Below are 18,268 nucleotides of genomic sequence, written 5' to 3' on the forward strand. Positions count from 1 at the left end.
CGTGCCCCCTGCTGCGGGACGCGGTCGTGTTTCTGTCTGCTCGCCCTCTTGTTGGCCCTTCCAGGGTGGATGTTATGATGCAGGCTCAGAGTTGTGGCAGCATTTTTATCTACAATAAACATCACGCATGCAGAAGTGTGGATAGCATATGAACACCTCTAGATAACAAGTCCCATACTCTGGGTTGGTACGGTGTAGGATGCAGTCAGGAGCCCAGACCTTCCCTGGGGAGTTTAAGGATGCTTGAAGCACACACCCGCTCCATGCCAAACTTGTTTTGTAGGGCGCTTCATCAAAAAGAGTAAGGCTAGGAAGGGGAATTCAGAAGAGGGTGTAGGCCACTCCCAGTTTAGAGATGGGGTAAATGTGACAGATGTCTGACTTCTTGAAAGCTTCCTGAAGGAGATCTCGGTCTCTTCTGCTGACCTATTCTAGTGTTTCAAGGTTTTGTAGCTTGCAGCAGTTCCTATTTATCTAATTTTGCAGCAAATAGAGGCCATTTTGTATCATTCGGCTCATCAGTGTGGTGATTTCTGGGTGAATGTTTTGTTTCTGGAGTTTACAGTTTTTATGAGGGAAGACTTGGGTCAGAATTTTTACCATGCTTACAGTACCATTGCACAGATACTGCGTAGTGCCCTGTGAGGTGCCTTTTTACTGTTTATAGCTCCTTTAGCCTGTAACCCTTGAAGGAAGGAGTCCCTGTGAGCAGTGGGTGGCACTGTGCAAGTGAGCAGCAGCGCAGCACGTCCTCCTAGGCTCTTGCTCTATTGCTTTTTGTATCTGTCCAAAAGCACAACATATTTCATAGTGTTGGCGCCAATGGGAACGCAGAGCCAATTTCTGACCTGAGATGCAGAGAGTGACCTTAGGCAGCCAATGGCTTATATACAAATTTCTAATAACAGAAGAAGTTACATCATTAGTGGTCTGCCCTACCTCTGAAATACATCAGGTCTACATGGCGTCTCTAAAACCTTCCCTGGTTTGCTGAAGTAGCTGTTCATGGATAGTGTGAAAATGTTAGCACCCCAAAGCTCTGGGGAAGAGAAGCCTGGAAAAAAAGGCAGCAAGTGCTTTATCGCTGTTGGTACAGAGACTGCTGCTTGGGGAAAAAGTCAGCCTGAGCCACCCCCTTCTTCTCTTCTCTAGTAATGACAGGATAAAGAAAAGCAGGGGGAAGTACTATTTTTTGAGGGAGCACTAGCTGCTGGGGACGATAGAGAGGAACAGAGTAGTCCCAGATGGCACAGGAGTAATAGCTACAGTTCCACAGCATTGGAAGAAGTATGAGGAAAGTGTTCCCGGTAAGAAGTCTTGTCCTGGTAGGTGGATTAATGGCTTAAAATCAGTGACAATGCCTGTATGTGCAGGTCTTGATTACTTCATTGCTCCTGCCCATACCCAGTAGTGTTTGTTTCTTCTGTGAAAGCACGGACTTTCTTCAGCTGTAGCTTAGGTTCAGAGTGTAAATACGGTGTTTTCCTCATCTTGTGCCTCAGTAGCTGTGGCATTTCTCACTAATCAAAAGGCCCAGAAGTGACTTACCTCACTCGCACAGATAGGTGTTTGTCTTAGAATATTAAGTAAAAAATTTAAGTGCTTTCATTTGCTGGTAGAGACCAGGACCTGCAATAGCTTACTGCTAAACAGAGCTTTTTGTAAGGTGCATTGAGTATGCTACTGCAGCATCATTTCAGAAATAGGTGTTCCTGCAATGATGACACCTCAAATTAGTACTAAACATGATCAAATTGATACTGCAACATGGAAGGTGTTCAGGATTTTTACTATATAGAAGAATTGAGCAAGATTTTATAGGCAAGTGACAGATGATTTGTAAAACAGGAAGAGAGCAATGGCACTCAGAAGTAATGTGTCCTTAGCTTCCAACCCCACCCACAGCTTGCCCTGGATGAGAATATGGCGTGTCTGACCTGCTCTGCAAAACAGAAAAATGTCTGTGCACTGCATGGTTTGGGTTTTTTACAGTGCTCAGCTGTCGCACTTGTTAAATTTGGTCTGCGTGTGTTCGTACACTGCATGTCGTAACACAGAAACTGCTGTTAAAGAAACTGCACATGCTGAGAAGCCAGTGCCCTCGGAGTGGCTTACCACCTCCTGAGTATTTAAGCACAGTACTTGAGAACACACGCAGATGCAGATCTTGCACAGCAGTATTTTCTGTGGGGAAATAATGGTATCCTGGGCAGATACTGCCCCAGTGGAACGTGCAGGAGATCATGCACCTTCATCCTCTAGTCCTTCCTGTCAAATACTGTTTGTCATTTAGGTTGTGCAGCATGGCCAAAAAAAAAAAAAGCGCCAGACCTCCAGGTGAGAGTGTGAAAAAGAGCAAGTGATATAGACACTGCTCTCCACTAAGAGCTGCTGATTTATTTTTCATCAGCGCAAAGCAGTTATTTCCTCTGTAATAGTTCTGGCTGCACTACCGTGTCACAAGGGGTACAGTTTCTTGCTGGTTGAAGCTTGCTTGGCAAAAGGGAGAAAGAGGAGATCCTTTTGGATCTTTGCAGATTCAGTAAAGCAGTGTGCAGTGATCAGAAAAGCCGCTCTCTCTGCTAATTTCTGAAATTTGGCTTGTCAAGCAAAGGAGGTCTTGTCACTTGCTGCTGTATGTTGATGTCCTCTTAGCTCCATACCTGCACCATAGCAGTGGTGTAGGTACCACAAAGAGCAAGATCTGCTAACATATGGCTTTACTACATATTGTAATAAAGCATGAGCAGGAGGCAGTGGTTTGAGCCGATGCCCACCCATCGGGAACGCTGCTTGCATACCTCAAAAAGAGAAATAACAGAGTGTCTTTGGAAGAGGTCTTCAGGTCAGAAGATGGGGAGGGCCATGCAGAGGTGGGCTATTGCAGAGGGGCAGCTGAAGCATTGCACCTGTAACTAAGCTCTGCAGCACAGGCACTTCACCCAGATTTGGTCTTTGTTTTTCTATAACATTTAGGGTGGGGACTCCGCCCTTATTAAAGTCGTGAGTGTCCTGTCTCCTGCTGGCCGGACAGGCAGCTGAATGAGGGAGTGGTAGAGTGTCTGTTGGTAGTTCTGCAGGACCTGTCTCACTCAATGTATAATCACAAAGGTTTCTGGTAGCAACCCTGTTGCCTCTTTGCATGGGAAAAATGTGTACCAGCATTTGCAAGTGCTGTTTTAGCTACCCTTTTATTATAGGGTACACGCAGTCAGGAGCTGTCACAAACTGCGAGCAGGCTTCACAAGGCAGGTGCTTCTGCAGGCTCAGGTGGAAGCTTGTGTACTGGGTGTAACTGTGAAGTATGCAGGCTGTAGCTCTGTAGGATGCTATCTGATGTAAATAACCACGCATCTTTAAAAGACCTGTATCATAGTGGTGGTGTATCTCTAGAAATGTTTTGTACATAACTTGCTATCACTACTGTAGTCAGCAGTAGGCTCCCTCTGAGTACAAATGGAAAAAAAGAAGCTCATTCTGCACTCAAATGTTGGTTCATGTTTTGGGGAAATGAGTATGAGATTCGAACCAATTTCTTAGTACAGGTCAAAACGTTACCACGCGGCTCTTTCCATCCCCTCCCTGCTGGAACAGCCAGGCTCCCCTCAGGCTGCCGGTGCTGTGGGGCAGCCCAGCCCTAACATGACACTGGAACAACTGGTTTTCTCAGGACTGGACCCTGCAAATCAATACCACCAGGAATAGTTTTGCTGTGTTCCGAAGCTTGGTTTTGAATCCATGGGAGAGCTGCTCACTCCCCTGTGAAGGGCTGACGACAACAGAAGTGAAAATGGCTTTGTGTGTGATGGAACAGATCCCTAAATTAACACATGACCCAGGGGTGCGCTTGGGGCTTGCAGGGCAGGAGGGGCAAAGCACGAGTGGGTGGCTGTGTGTAGCTCCATCAGATCCCAAAAGCTTCAGAGTTCCCAGCAGATGAAAGCAGCTGCTGGTGGAAAAGCTCTGTAAGACCAGTCTGTCGTGGCTTGGTCTAAAGCCAACACCTCTTCCTGTTATGCTGAGGAATAATGGTGAGATGTTATTTTGATGTTACATTCAATTTGAAGAATAATAATTTCCAGGAAAGATGTAACATCCAGGATGTTTTCTGTGAATTTATAAGGTGTCTCAGAGATGTAGAAACGCTGTCATTTTCATCACCTTCATGGAGGCAGCCTTGAGGAACAGCTTCAGAAACCTTCTTTGTGGTTTCTTAAAGGATATTGTAACATTTCTTCAGATTGATATGTAATGGAAAAACTCGAGAAATGGAAAAATTTGCAAGTCTAATTTTTTGGCTCAAAAAAAAAAATCTGAAATTTGATCATCAAAAGCAGAGTCCCTGGGTAAAACCTTAAATATGTGGATATGTTCATATCCACATGCATCTTTGCTGCCTTTGGAAAGAGTTAGGGTGCTTCCAGTGTAAGACATCTACCTGTGCTGGGCTGGAGCTGTTTAGATGTCCTGTATAATGTAGCAGGAGAAAAGCTTATTTTGCCAACGTGATTTATATGCTGTTGAGCTCTTCTTGCCTTTGGTGCACTGCAAGATAGATACTTGCTGTGAGAGCCTCTGTTGAATATAAAAGACAAGCATGTGGAACCTGTGTTCCTGTAACTTCGTTGCCTGCTGAGCAGGTGGCTCTACACAGACCCCTGAAGTGAGCAAGACAGAAAGAGAGTGTGATGAGCAAAATAAGAAATAAGGGATAAAGGGTCTTGAACTTCTCAGAGTGATACCTGTAACATTCAGCCCTATGGCTCTTATACCCATCTCTTCATTACTGCAAAGTAAACGCATAACTTCAGGTAGCATTTTGGTTTTTTTTCATTTCTGCTTCATTTTCATCCTCTTCATGGTGTTTGGGTCTTGCTGACAGTGCTTTTTTTGTCAGTAAGGGTTTTCACAGGAAAATGTCTCAGAGCAGGACTGGGTCAGGTTTTTTCATGTTTTCTTTACCGGAAAACATGGTTTTCTTTTGCGATGAAGCATAGTACTTTGCTTAAGGAATACGTTTTGGTGCTGTCTGATACCTTTATTCTGTCTGGTACATCACACACACGCACGCATGTGCGCATGCAACCCTTTGCTTCACAAAATTTGAGAGGTTTTCTTTCTGTCCAATTCCTGTAAGTTTTACACAGCTGTGGCAGGCATCCTTCTATGTAGGCTGCTAACATGGGTACAGATACATCCATTTTAAGGATACACTGTGTGTATCGCATACAATTCCTGTGGTATGTAAAGCTGACTTTGGTTTTGACCCTGTTGAACCTGGGACCATGTAAAGGAAAGAAGATGTTTTCATGCCAGCTTCTGTGGCATAAGTTGTAGTACTTGTCTTTTCAACATTATGCTGTTGTCCTTAGGGATGAAACTGGTCAAGTCCCGTTACTGAGAATACAGAAGTGATAACGTTTTGATACAAACCAGCAAACTTAGGACTTGGAGAATTGTCCTGGTTTCAGCTGGGATAGAGTTAATTTTCTACCTAGTAGCTGGTATAGTACCATGTGTTAGATTTAGCATGAAAATAATGTTGATAACACACTGATGTCATAATTGTTGCTGAACAGTGCTTACACTAAGTCAAGGACTTTTCAGCTTCCCATGCTCTGCCAGGCACACAAGAAGCTGGAAGGGGACATAGCCAGGGTAGGCTAGGAAGTCACTTAGAGTTACCCTTTAATTAGGTCCTTGCATAATCTAAGTTTGCAAGGTACAAGATCATCTTTATTCTTTGTAACTTAATTTTACCAGGGTAGGACCACTGCATCCTGGTAAAAATAGTTGGGAAGTTAACCTGCCTGCGGACAGTTGATTTTTAAAACGATCCTGAGAGATGTTGCAAGGGTGCACCACGAGGAGAGTGTGTAGAAATTGGTATTTGTATGTGGTTTACTTTTGGGAGCCTGACTGAAAGCAGGCAGGTTCCCTGGCCCTGCTCCAAGCAAGGGAGGAAGGAAACTTGCTGTTGAGGGGGTTGAATGACCCGGGGATCTTCCACTCAGTGACGTGTGGTGCTCTTGCTGCAGCCCGGGCAAGGCGTCTGTTGGCTTGTTAGCAGTGTATGGACTGTGCTGACTGTGGTCGAAATGCCATTAATCCGGGGCCTCCTGTGGATGAAGAGGAGCCTTTCATCTCATTGTTTAGTCCAGGGGGAACCTCAGGGGATCAGGGGAAGGTGCCCTTCCCTTTGGCTGCTCCTCTGTGCTTAGGTGTCCTTGTTTTGTTTCGTTAAGACTGTACCAACTCTTGCAGCATGGCTAGTTGCTGTCTTTCCTTTCCTGTTCTCGCTCTCCCCCCCTTTAAGTTTTCTTTTTTTTTTCTTGTGCACTAGTGCAGTGCACGCGCTTCAAGTGACCAGTCCCTTTTGAAGGGGACGCCTTGGTGTGCTTGATACCGCGGAGTTTATTATGGAAATGCTATACGTAAATACCTTTGAAATTGCGGTCAGTTGTGGCTTTGTTCTAGCTGTTTAGGTAGCAAGTTTAATCACCTGGAAAATGCAGCATGAAGATACTTTCCATGCACTGCTGCCCCACTGACCTTATTTGCTGCCTGGAGCTTTCTAATCCAAGGGTGCGCCCTGTTGCTGGATAAATGCCGGCAGTCTCTGCTAGCCCTGGAAAGTGCTTCCTTCGCTCTGTGCTGGCACTCTAGAATGTTTGTTTCCACTTCCCATTTTACTAATAGCAGCATATTTCTGACCTGCCTGTAGACTGAGCAGTGATTTACAACCCTCTATGGAAAACACAGTTGTCTTGGTAAGATGCTGAATGTTCCAGGTTTAAGACTGTGATGAGTTTGTAGTGTCTGTCCTTCTGACTCCTGTTAGGTCAAACAGATACCCTCTGCTACCAAAAAACAGGCACTCCTGCCCTAAATACTTCCCAGGAGCACTGTCCAGGTGTCTGAATAGAAATACATAGGAGCACTAGATGCTGTTTCAAATTCTGTTTCCTAAGAAAAGTTCTTTTAGTGATCCCATCAGGGGACAGTGGTGGTGACAGACATCCCTTTAGTAACTTCAGTCCTCCAACAAAAAGTGCCAGGAGGCCCTCAGTGTCATTAGCTTGGTATCAGGAAAGGTGGAGGCTTCACCTGTTGGAGGTCAGAGCCTAGGGAGAAGAGCCTGGAAAATGGACACAAACATGGGACCCTCCTTTTGTGTTCCACAATGGTTTCAGCTTGGGAAAAAAAAGGGGGGGAAGTAGTAATACAAATAACATATGCTGTTATTTAAACATAGAGTAATATTAAAAAATGAGACATACATTATGTATATAAATATATAGTTATATAAATATTTGTTTAAATAACAGCATACTTCTGCATCTCACTGGAATAATTTTCCCCTGCTGTTTCTGGCTGAACAGAATATATATTGACAGCTAAACGGAAGGAGCAAATCCCCAGTCTTGCAGCCCTGGGCTTGTTCTATAACACCGGTTCAAACCAAATTTCTTCTTTTAAAAAGATGCTGCTTTTGCCTATATGAGGTTGAAGGCTCAGATACAATATGCAGTGTATGTTGCTGCTCTTCGCTGTAATAAAATGCCACCCATCTGGGGAGAGCAGCATTAGATGTGCAGAACGGAGCTGTTAACCTGCACGGCAAACATGGCCCCTCTTCCCGGTGCCTAAGCTGTAGTAGCTGCTTGGCAGAGCGGTGCCAGGTTCTGTCAGTCTCTGCAGCGTACGTGCTCCGCCTGGCAATGGGGAAGGAAGAGACAGCGACACGGACTGCACTGCAGCACACTGCAGCACTCCCAGAACAAAGACTTGGTGGGAAAACACGCCTTGCATTGCTGCTGTGTGCTGACCGCCATTGTCAGGGCCCTGACACCGCACCATGTTACGAGTATTTCCTCAGGTAGCTGTCAGTCACTTTCCCAGAGGCTTTGCAATTAGTGGGACAACCGAATTATTAATAAGGCACAAATAATAAGTAATAGTGTTTTGGACTAGGCAAGAACAGACTGTAATGAGCTCACCTCTGAAGTGAGGTTAGAGGGGAGGTGCTGGCCATGCTGCTTTATCCCAGGCTCTTGAGCAACCAGGGGTGCTGCATTACAACCCGCTGGAGCTGGCCAGAAGGGAGCGGAGCTCTTGTCTATTGTCAGACCATGGCAGCTTCTTAGGGAGAGCAAGATGTCTTTAGCCAGTAGACTTGAGCTGTCTCTTACCAATGGTCTGCAATACGGCCTTCAGTGCAGTAGAGCAGAGATCCATATCTCTCTAATACCCTCTAGTGAGACTTGTGCCTTGCAGGGTATAGTATACAAGTACTCCTGCAACCTTCCAGGGAGGTATCTGCATGTAACCAGGTCACTCGGAGAAGACTTTCTCCTTTAAAACCTGATCAGAGCTCGTTCGTTTTCATGGAGATGCCTATTACTGTCAGTGGGCTTTTTCTGGAGTTATCAGTGCTCTGCTCTGCCACATCATCACTATGGGTGCATGAAACCAAACAGGATGAGGGTTGTCTCTTCCCCACAGTTTATTATATATGTTGTTAGCACGATAGCAAGGTTCATTAAATGTTCCCTATCCACAAAATTATCCTGCCCAGCTCACATGAGCTGCATGAAGCTTCTCGCTTACGGGTCACAAGACAGAAGGTGCCTTCTGTGTTTGCAGCCACTCGAGCTGCACTGACTGGCCCTAAACACAAAAAGACTGCTTGAGTTGATCTCTACAGCATCTGGTTTTGCAGTGTCCTGTTAACCTATCCAAATCTCCCTGCACCACTGGTCAAGCATTAGTAGCTGTACCATAGCGCTAGGTTACGATGCAAGGAGGAGAAAATAACTAATACAGGCTTTAGGCTTCTGCAGAGACCAGAGGGCACAAGAGTTGTACGGCTTTTCAGGATGATGTTACTGGATTTTCAGTGCCCGTACTCTGATTTCTGGTAGTTCTGGCACATGGCTGAAGCTGTTGGCAAGAAAGGGAGCCCGTCAGGGAAGGAGTAAGTGCCTGTTTAAAGGCTTCTTTTTCTAAGCACAGAAGGAAGCAGAGGAGCCTTTTTTTCCCTCCAGGTACCATTATTGCATGTTTCAGGAGGCAAGCCAAGCTGAATTCAGGGCTCTTGTAAAGTAGGAGGATTTACTTTAAAATGGAGAGTATTTTGACAGATACAATCCTGCTGGAATGCTGTCTGAATGGTTATATTTGCTTAGGGTTTACTTGTGCTTTGAAAGAAGTTGCGTTACCCCTATCCTTTATTGTGTGGATACAGCTAGAATCACACGGAAGGGGATCCATCTTCTGCCTGCATTTTTCATTTTCCTGGCTGTTTTCTTTAAGGAATTTCTCTGGAATTGCAGTTAAAGGGATGCTGCAGGAGCTTGAAGAGCTAGGATGCTGCAGGGCAAGTGTCTCTGTGCACTGCCAAGCAGAGCAAATCTGTGTGATGTCCAGGATAGTTGGTTGTTACTTCTTGCAGTAGCCTGCCAAAACCTGAGCTTGCTATCCATGGAAATATTCTTATTCTGGCTTTCTCCAACCTAGATAACCAATTCAGGATGTCAATATTGGAGCGACTTGAGCAGATGGAGAGGAGAATGGCTGAAATGACAGGCTCCCAGCAGCACAAACAAGGAGTAGGAGGAGGGAGCAATGGGAGTGGGAACGGAGGAACGCAGGTGCAGGTATGAACCTTGCTGTGTCCAAACATGGCAGCTTTGTTTTCTTACCAGAGTTGGGTTGGGGGGGTGGGGTTGGAAAGGATTACAGTTTTTCCTAAACAACAGGCCTGGTTTGTGGGTATGTTTAGCTGCAGTTGGCTCTCGCTCACATTTGCCACTCTCAGTACTTGTAGAAGCGGAAGGCTGCCTGCTCAGGGCAGGTTGCGGCTCCCCTCAGTGGTTAAACTGGGATGTGTGTGGTGTTTCAGTGCGTTTCCGGGACTGGAACTCTGGGCAGCTGCTTTGAGAGCCGCGTGGTGGTGGTGTGCGAGAAGATGATGAGTCGTGCTTGCTGGGCAAAGTCCAAACACTTGATCCATTCAAAGACTTTCCGAGGAATGACACTGCTCCACCTAGCCGCTGCCCAGGGCTATGCTACACTGATCCAGACCCTCATCAAATGGCGGTAAGACCCAGCCCGTTGGACTCTTGGGTGTCAGTACAGGCATGAGAAGCATATGTAACCTCTGCTTGGTCCAGATTTCTGGTTGTCCCTTACAACCAGCCATGTCCCTGAACTTGTTCCTGTCCCCTGATCTCATGGGACCTGTCTCTTGAGAGAGCAAGTCCCATCACTGGATGTATCATGCCCTTAAAGTCTCTGGTGGTGGCACCATCTGTAGTAAATATGTGTGTCATGGGCCTATGCATGGCCATTTGTTTGTGTTACAGTGCATTAGGTAAAGCCGTACATGTAGGCAGAGATCCTAATGTGGCTACAGAGCATCATTTGTTCTATTGTTTCCTCTGCAGCACCAAACATGCGGACAGTATTGATCTGGAGCTGGAAGTTGACCCTTTGAATGTGGATCATTTCTCCTGCACGCCTCTGGTAAGAGCAGAAACTGAAACTTCTGAGAGAGTCTGAGGATCCCCTGGAGTTCTTCCTGATGTGTTATTTTCCTAATTTGCTTCATACTCTGAAGAGTAGGTGTTTCTTGTGTGTCCTTGCTGTGTAAATGGTAAGACATGGCACTGTCGGCTTCCTGGCGTTTTGTTGAGAGACACCACACAGAAAAACCCTTGTCATCGAGTAAGATGAGGAAAGGGGACAGACAGGTGGTTCGGGTTTGTGTTTTACCTAAAATCTAGTCTCCACTATCATGCTGGGAAGAGGGCTTTACTCACCTTCTTTCACGTGGTTCTCTTTGACTGACTGTAGAGTTTGTAAAGTCATTACAATATCTTGGTCATTGGAATCGTGAAATTGTGACTGAGAACTTAGACAAGCAAAAAGCCAAAGCAGGTGGAACCAGAAGCGCCAGTTTGCAACATCAGAGCGTTGGTTTTTTTTGTTTCCAATCTTTAGTCCTGTCTGCGAGTTTCTCATCTCAGAGGTTCCTTTGCATATGAGGCTGCTCTGTCTCTGCAGTGATGCCAGTGTGTCATGTCATGTGTGTGTGTCCCCCAAAAAGCCAAACCCAAAAACATTTAAGAAACTCTCAATCTGTCTGCTTCATTTAGCAGATGAAGGTTTCTCTGTCACAGGAAAGAATAGCATGCACCTAATCCTCTGTGATAGCTTTTTGTCAGGATAGGACATCTGTAAAAGCTAGTTGCTGGGATTCATGTTGTGGTTTTGCTTATCAGAATCATTTTTCTGTGAGCTGGGGAAGGAGAAGGCAGGTCACCCAGTGGGTCAATTGTCTTTTCTTTTTTAGATGTGGGCATGCGCCCTGGGCCACATGGATGCAGCCGTTGTGCTGTACAAGTGGGACCGCCGAGCCATCTCTATTCCTGACTCCCTTGGGAGACTGCCACTGGCCATTGCCCGGTCTCGGGGCCACGTGAAGTTGGCGGAGTGCTTGGAGCAGCTACAGCGAGATGAGCAAACTCAGCTTGGGCCAAGCCCCAGGATTCAGTGCCCCTCGAGCACAGACTCCAACACAGAGAACTGGGTGTCCCAGTGGCACAGTGAGCTTATTGCCTCTCAGGAGCCTCAGAAGGGAGTCACTGTGATTTCCAGTACAAATACAGGTGAAACAACCCTGAGGGCATGCGCTGCTTTGCTGGTATTTGACATGTGGAAACCTGGGGGCAAGGAGCTCACCTGGGCGGCAGATGCCACCTGTAGCCCTGTTGCCTATGCTTAATTGTTTTCTTGTGGGCTCTCTGTCGTGTGCTCCAAGTATTGGGAAGAGGAGCGAATGCCTGCTTTTGAAAGACGTGTGTATCTTAAGAGTGGTTGAAGTAGTAGCCTCCCTGGGTGATAGGTGCTCCCTTTGCACATCTTGTCAGGTGATCTAGAGCATGGTACAAACTTCTGCTTGCGGCTCTGCAGCAGAAGCTGGTGTGGTTCCTACAGCAATCATGGGTTGCATGTTTTGTTTTGACCATTGATCTGTTTGTTTCCAGAGCTGAGACGACCAAGATCAGAACCTTCCAGTTACTACAGTAGTGAGAGTCAGAAAGATTACCCTGCACCCAAAAAACATAAGCTGAGCCCTGAATATTTTCAAGCCCGGCAAGAGAAGCTGCTTTCCACTGCGCTGAGCCTGGAACAGCCAAGTGTCAGGAAGCAGAACTCCAGCTCCAAGCAATCTGTCACTGAGACAATCAGCCCCAGTGAAGGGATAAGGGACTATGGCCGGGAACTCTCCCAGCACATCCCAGAAGTTACTGGGTACCGGGGCTCTGGCAGCCAAGCAGGCATCAAATGGAACCCAAAAGACATTTATATTGGTGTGTCAGCAGTGCAGGTGGCAGGGAGCCAGAAGGGGGCTGCACTGGGGAAGGACACTGTAGCCCATCGGCTACGCCAGCGAGAGCAGATGAATGTGCTGATGATGGCTGACAGGGAGATGGTGGATGCAGAGCTCTTATCCTATAGGGACAACGCAGGGGATGAGGACTGCTTACACCACATGGATGACTTGCAGGTAAACATACCCGTAGGGTCTCCTTTCAACCCCAAGGCAAACGCTAATGATTAGCACTTAGGGTCGTGCACTGGCTTACGCTTCAACAGCATACAGGATGCACAAAAGGGTTAGCAGTTTTGCAAGGAAAAAGGAGTAAAGCAGGGCCCTTTGGTCATGTCAGTAAATGAGACTAGGGTGGCCCCGTAGTCCTTTGGGAACTGGGAAACAGCCCCTATGAAGACAAGGTGGCCTGAGAGAGGCAGTGGTGTGGTTGCAGACCAAGCCGCTGCACTTTAAAGTGCAAGGAGGTAAGAGTGGGTAACGGGAGACAGTGGGTTTGGGGAGGATAAAATCCCACTAGGTATGGAATAGAGGAAATAAAACCACAACAAAAGCAGGACAGACAGATGAGAAGTAGTCACTGGAGAAAAGATAGCGTTTGGTCTTCTGAGCAAAAAGAGTAATGGGAGCACAGCCTACATGTACTGTGTTGGCATCTCTATATATTCTCATCCTGCTGGTGTAACACAGATGAAGCAGATCTTTGCAAAGCAAGAACTGGTTTCTGTTCTCTGTATTAAAAAAATCCTGTGAACCTTGGTGGGATGGGGTGATACGGTTCAGAAGGATTCCTGAAAAAGTTGTGGGCCCAAGGGTTTTGACTTCTCTTGATGTGACTTTATTGTCCTGTCATGCTCTGCTGCACATCTTAGCAAAAGAGTGGCAAGGTCGCTTTTCCGTTGGAAACAACATAGTAGTGACAGCTGTCAGTAGCGCACAGTAAAGGTCCAATGACATAAGCCTTTTGCCAAATCTCATAGGCTCCCTGTACACTCAATGAAAAAGAGGTCTGGGGAATACGAAACCCTGCAGCGCTTTGTCAGAAGAGGCAGAAAAGCAAATGAGCTTTGGCTAATGAATTTCTGTCTAAAACTGGGCTGTAACACGCAAGTACAAGGCTCCTGCTACCAGGCATTAAAAGTTTGCTCTCCCCCTTCCCAGGTGAACATGATGACACTTGCGGAGCACATTATTGAAGCTACGCCTGACAGGATCAAGCGGGAGAATTTTGTGCCGATGGAGTCACCACTGCTGGAGAGAACGGACGGTGCTGCCGTGAGCACCACAATGAGCTGGCTGGCCAGTTACCTTGCTGATGTCGATCATCTGCCGAGTGCTGCACAGATGAGGTCAGTAAGAGCTGTGAAGTTGCTCTGGGTTTCTGAGTGGTCTGGATGCTGGGCAGCATGCACCAATTCTCTGGCCTGCAGATGCTTTTTCTCAGTGGGACTCAGTGCTGGTGTTTCAAGCCCAGCCACACTCTCATGGTCAAATGAATCATTGCCAGCACAGCTACAAATTCATGGAAGAATGGGAGTGCATGCAGCAGCAGGCAGGTGGGGAAAGTGGCCGCAAGGTCTGACTTGTGACTTCTCTTCCGGCACCAAGTTTGTGCGATGCAGTACAGGCAGGCTCAGGAATATGGGATGTTGGTAGGAGAATGGGAGGGGAGCGTGAGCTTCTGCCTTGAACTGAGAAATGTTGTAGCCCTTATCTGTGATGCCAGCTCAGGTGCATTGTGAGCCAATAATTCCTACTGTGATTGGTATTTCAGAAGTCTGTATAGTGAACCCCTGACCCCTTCTTCGAACACCAGCTTGAGCCCTGCAGGCTCACCAATCAATGAAATAGCTTTTGAGAAACCCAGCCTTCCCTCGGCAGCAGACTGGTCTGAATTTCTGAGTGCATCCACCAGCGAGAAGGTAGAAAATGAGTTTGCACAGTTAACTCTGTCTGATCATGAGCAGAGAGAACTCTATGAAGCTGCCAAACTCGTCCAGACTGTGTTCAGGAAATACAAGGTACGTGGCCGAAATGTCCGACGTCTTCCTCGTTAGGCGTGAGAGAGTATAATTTGTTACAGACAAGATGCGGGTAATACCCACTGCTGGGACAAAAATACAGTTTGTCATAACCTTTTCAATGCTTCTAGCTTTCGCTTGTTGTTTACCAGCACCTACTCTACTGGAGAGGCCAGGCGATGCCATAGCATGCCTTCTGTGCTGGAGCAGCACTCATATCCTCAGAATACACCGCAGAGGTTCTGGTTGGTTGCCTGCTTGGTGTAAAGATCAATTTTGAGGATTTGTCCCCTACATGAATTGACAGTAGAAGTATCTCCACGGAATGCCTAGACCTGAATCAGACCAGATAGCACTGATAGGAGAGATTTAGGAGGTGCCCTGCAAGCTGCTGTGAGACACTTATCATCTGTCCTGTTTTTTTTGTGTACTCTGACTACTTGCTGCTTCTTTCCTTCGCCACATAGGGTCGTCCTCTCCGGGAACAGCAGGAGGTGGCTGCTGCTGTTATTCAACGTTGCTACCGAAAATACAAACAGGTAATAAAGGAAGGGAAATTTTATGAAACACATGTAAGTGCCGTGAACACAGCCCTTTGTAATGGGAATTATCCCGCTGTTCCTCTTGTATGCTTTTCAGCATGCAGCAGTGAAATGCCTTGCTCAGGCAAAACTGAAAAGGGTCCTGAATCTTAATTTTGGAGGGAATCCTTGAGAGGATTTAATTTGTGATTATAACCTGCATTTTTGCTATGAGAATGAGGGCAATGATGTATTCCATATTGGCCTTTATGCATGCTATAGCCTGGTGAGACTGTTCTCTGACTAGTTGCTTGCCAAATTTCATTGTGAAATTGAAGTTGGTTTCGCCTTTATCAAAGGCAAAGATGAAAAATCGGTTGTTTTATTTTGCACATACTAAACTTTTAAACTATGGGAGGTCACATGTTTTAGCTTGGTACAAGTTGTTCCAGGACTGAGACTGTTCTCCAGACTCTAGTCGGAGACATGCTTTTAGGCTGAGTTCTCAACCCCAGAAAAAGAAGATACTTTTTTCCTTTTTGGTTTTTTTTTTTTTTTTGGGGGGGGGGGGGGGGAGGGTGCGGGGTTTGGGGAGGGGATAGAGCCCATGCCCCTCTTTCACTGTACCCTGCTAGACTCAAGCTGCCTGGTGCCTGGCAGTATGTTACATGAAGTGAAAGGCAAAATGCCTGTGCTCTTTTACAACCTTCAAAAGCATTGATTTGGGAAGCCTTTCTAATGTTAGGTGACTGCACCATGATTCACACTCAACCTGTCACATGGCTGTCATTCTGGAGTGATGCTTCCTGTAACAGGGAAGCTTAATTCCTTTCAAAAACTGCTTGACAAACTGCTTTGTCTTGGATCCTGGAATCGCTTTTTTTTTTGAAAGAAGATGGTTTGGTTTTTTATTTTTCATTCTTTATTTGCAGAACTAACATTAACTATGTATTTTTCTGTTTCTCCCTAAGCTTACTTGGATAGCCTTGAAGGTAATACAAATACAAACACTATTTTGGAAACAGTTCCCTATGGGTCACTAACTTTCGCATTCCGTATAAACCAGGAGAACCTGGCATTTAGAGAAATGTTTTCATAGTATCCACTAACAAATACCTGTGGTTGAGAAAGCAGTGACAAACCAAACCTAATGGGAGATACGTAGGGGCTGCTGTGTCACAGCATATCAACGTAGTAGTACAACTGGAAAAAAAAGTCTCCTGCTTCTACAGGTACTCATATTAGCAGTGATGGGCTGAGGTGCGGGGACGGTTTTGAAGCCGGTTTCCAGAGGAACAAGCTTTCCTTTGTTGCTGCTGATTAGGCGTCACTCGGCGACCTCTGCCTTGGCATTCGGGGAGCACAGGAGAACATTTATCCTACCCATGTAGCCAACGTCCTCTGCATTCTGCCTGCCAGCCAAAGTGTTTTGAACATTCGTCTTTGAAATACCTGTGCCCTCAATCTTAAGACCACCATCTCGTGTGCGTTGCTGCTCATACTGGAGCACGGCTGTTGATGTCAGTCTTAAATTGTTCAGCGCCAGTAGTTTTCTGCTGTAAAGATAGATTTCTCAGCTGTGCAACGTCTTGCTGTCATCAGGTACTAGAACCAGCTGAGCTTCTTTCAGAGCTACCCAGGAGGCAAGTTGTGCTCTTCCTGGAGAGAACATGTCCTCAGGGTAATCTTCCATCCACAGCTTCCTCCTGCGCTGTGGTGTTGTATCAGTCCAAGAACTGTTCTATCAGCACAAGTGAGCTGAGCTTTCTGGGGCTGCTGTGCTAGCTGAGGCTTACCACTTCACAGCAGTTAGGTGACTTTTCTGTTTATCCTCTTCCCAGCTAGAGGGAAAAAGAGGATGAGAGGGAGCAGCTAATGAGCTACGTGGGTCTTAGTGTTGAATGCAAACATATTGGGGTCTAGTCTATCAAGTGACTGCAATTTTCTCTTTCACATGCCTTATTCCTCTGTTATGTTACTGTATTGCTGAGATCAGCACAGGCTCATGACTAGATTTGAACAGTCATAGCTCACATCAGTTTTGTATTTGAACCCTTCTGTTCAGGGGTTTGTAACTCAGCCACAGAAGTCCCATCTGGGCTAAAAATTGGAAGGAAAACCACAACCAGCCTGTGTGTGGACTTACTTAAAACAGCTAATTTAAAACCACAATCTGATCCATTTAATGAAAAATGTTAAAAAGAAAAGAAAACAACAAGATGGAAAAGAATAATGGCAAAATATAACTGCACCTAATGACTGCTTCAATTCCAAAAAGTGAAATTTGGTAAATGGTGGTCTGTGATGATATTGGAGGGATTTTTGCTTTGGGGTGTTGTTGGGGTAGGGGGCATTGTGTCTTTGCTTTTGGGTTGGTTTTTTCCCCACCCCCCAATAGATGGGAAAACTCCACTGAGGTGTATTAGGACATTACACTATACAGGGCAGCAGCTGCTATTTCTGTATCTTGCCTGTCTGATAAAGTGAGCGGAAGTCATAGCTGATAAAATGTTGAGGAACACCAGTCACAAGTTTTGAAAGTATTAAAACTTTCAAAATAAGATCAGTAAACACTGAAAGCCTCTGTCATAGTGTTAGTTCAGAGGTATGAGTGCAACTTCTACACATTATTCTACATCTCTTAAAAAGTACTTCTAAAAATGTGCATGAATGCATATGGTTTCTGTTAAGCAGTCATCCACTTGCGTGCTTTAAAAGCAAAAAGGATGTAGAATAAAGAAGATTTTCTTTTTAAGTGTTTGTGCCTGCTTTATTTGAAATCATGGGGCTAGAAATAATACAGTGCTAGGGGGAATTTTGGATGCGTCTGACTGCTCATGCAAACCTGCAAGTTCAGTGGATGCTTGTTACAGACTTCTATGGAGATTCAGTTTTGCCTATGACTTAGGCTCAATATTAAACTTGCTTAATTAACTGTTGTGGGTTTGGGGTTTTGTTTGGTTTTGGGTTTTTTTTTACGTTAGAATCATATGTTATTGTATTTGAAATGCTTGGATTTAAATGGCTATATTTGAGCAATCAAAACTTGCAGTATTGGGCTATGGCATAGAAAAAACAAATGAGCTGTTACAAGTTAATTGGCGTAGGAAAGTGGAATACACTTGTGAACAGTGAATTCTGTTCTTAAAGCAATTTGTTTAAAAGATACTTTTAAAGGAAGACACAAAAAAGTGTATTTTGGTTTTATTTAATTTGTTAGCATCTTGGAATAGTCAGTCACAGTGCTTTATCCTTATAGTCACTTAGGCATATTTTGCTGCTGTTGTTACAAGCCTTTACAAGCAATGGCTACATAAGTGAGCATCCTG

General features: G+C 45.6%; 1 protein-coding gene across 5 annotated transcripts in view; it reads left to right on the forward strand.

The window, feature by feature from the left end:
- The window catches only part of CAMTA1 (calmodulin binding transcription activator 1), a 319,674-nt gene that overhangs the window by 284,896 nt on the left and 16,510 nt on the right, over positions 1-18,268 (forward strand). For 3 of the 5 annotated variants that reach the window (XM_075113893.1, XM_075113897.1, XM_075113894.1), the window contains 9 exons: positions 9,520-9,659; positions 9,905-10,101; positions 10,449-10,527; positions 11,357-11,672; positions 12,051-12,574; positions 13,559-13,746; positions 14,172-14,418; positions 14,886-14,957; positions 15,911-15,931. In XM_075113893.1, coding sequence (XP_074969994.1) covers positions 9,520-9,659; positions 9,905-10,101; positions 10,449-10,527; positions 11,357-11,672; positions 12,051-12,574; positions 13,559-13,746; positions 14,172-14,418; positions 14,886-14,957; positions 15,911-15,931 — 1,784 coding nt within the window. The remainder of the gene's footprint in view (positions 1-9,519; positions 9,660-9,904; positions 10,102-10,448; positions 10,528-11,356; positions 11,673-12,050; positions 12,575-13,558; positions 13,747-14,171; positions 14,419-14,885; positions 14,958-15,910; positions 15,932-18,268) is intronic. The other 2 variants (XM_075113892.1, XM_075113896.1) reach the window with 1 other exon arrangement.

The sequence above is a fragment of the Phalacrocorax aristotelis genome, chromosome 19 (assembly GCF_949628215.1).
Source record: "Phalacrocorax aristotelis chromosome 19, bGulAri2.1, whole genome shotgun sequence".
Classification (NCBI taxonomy): Eukaryota; Metazoa; Chordata; class Aves; order Suliformes; family Phalacrocoracidae; genus Phalacrocorax; species Phalacrocorax aristotelis.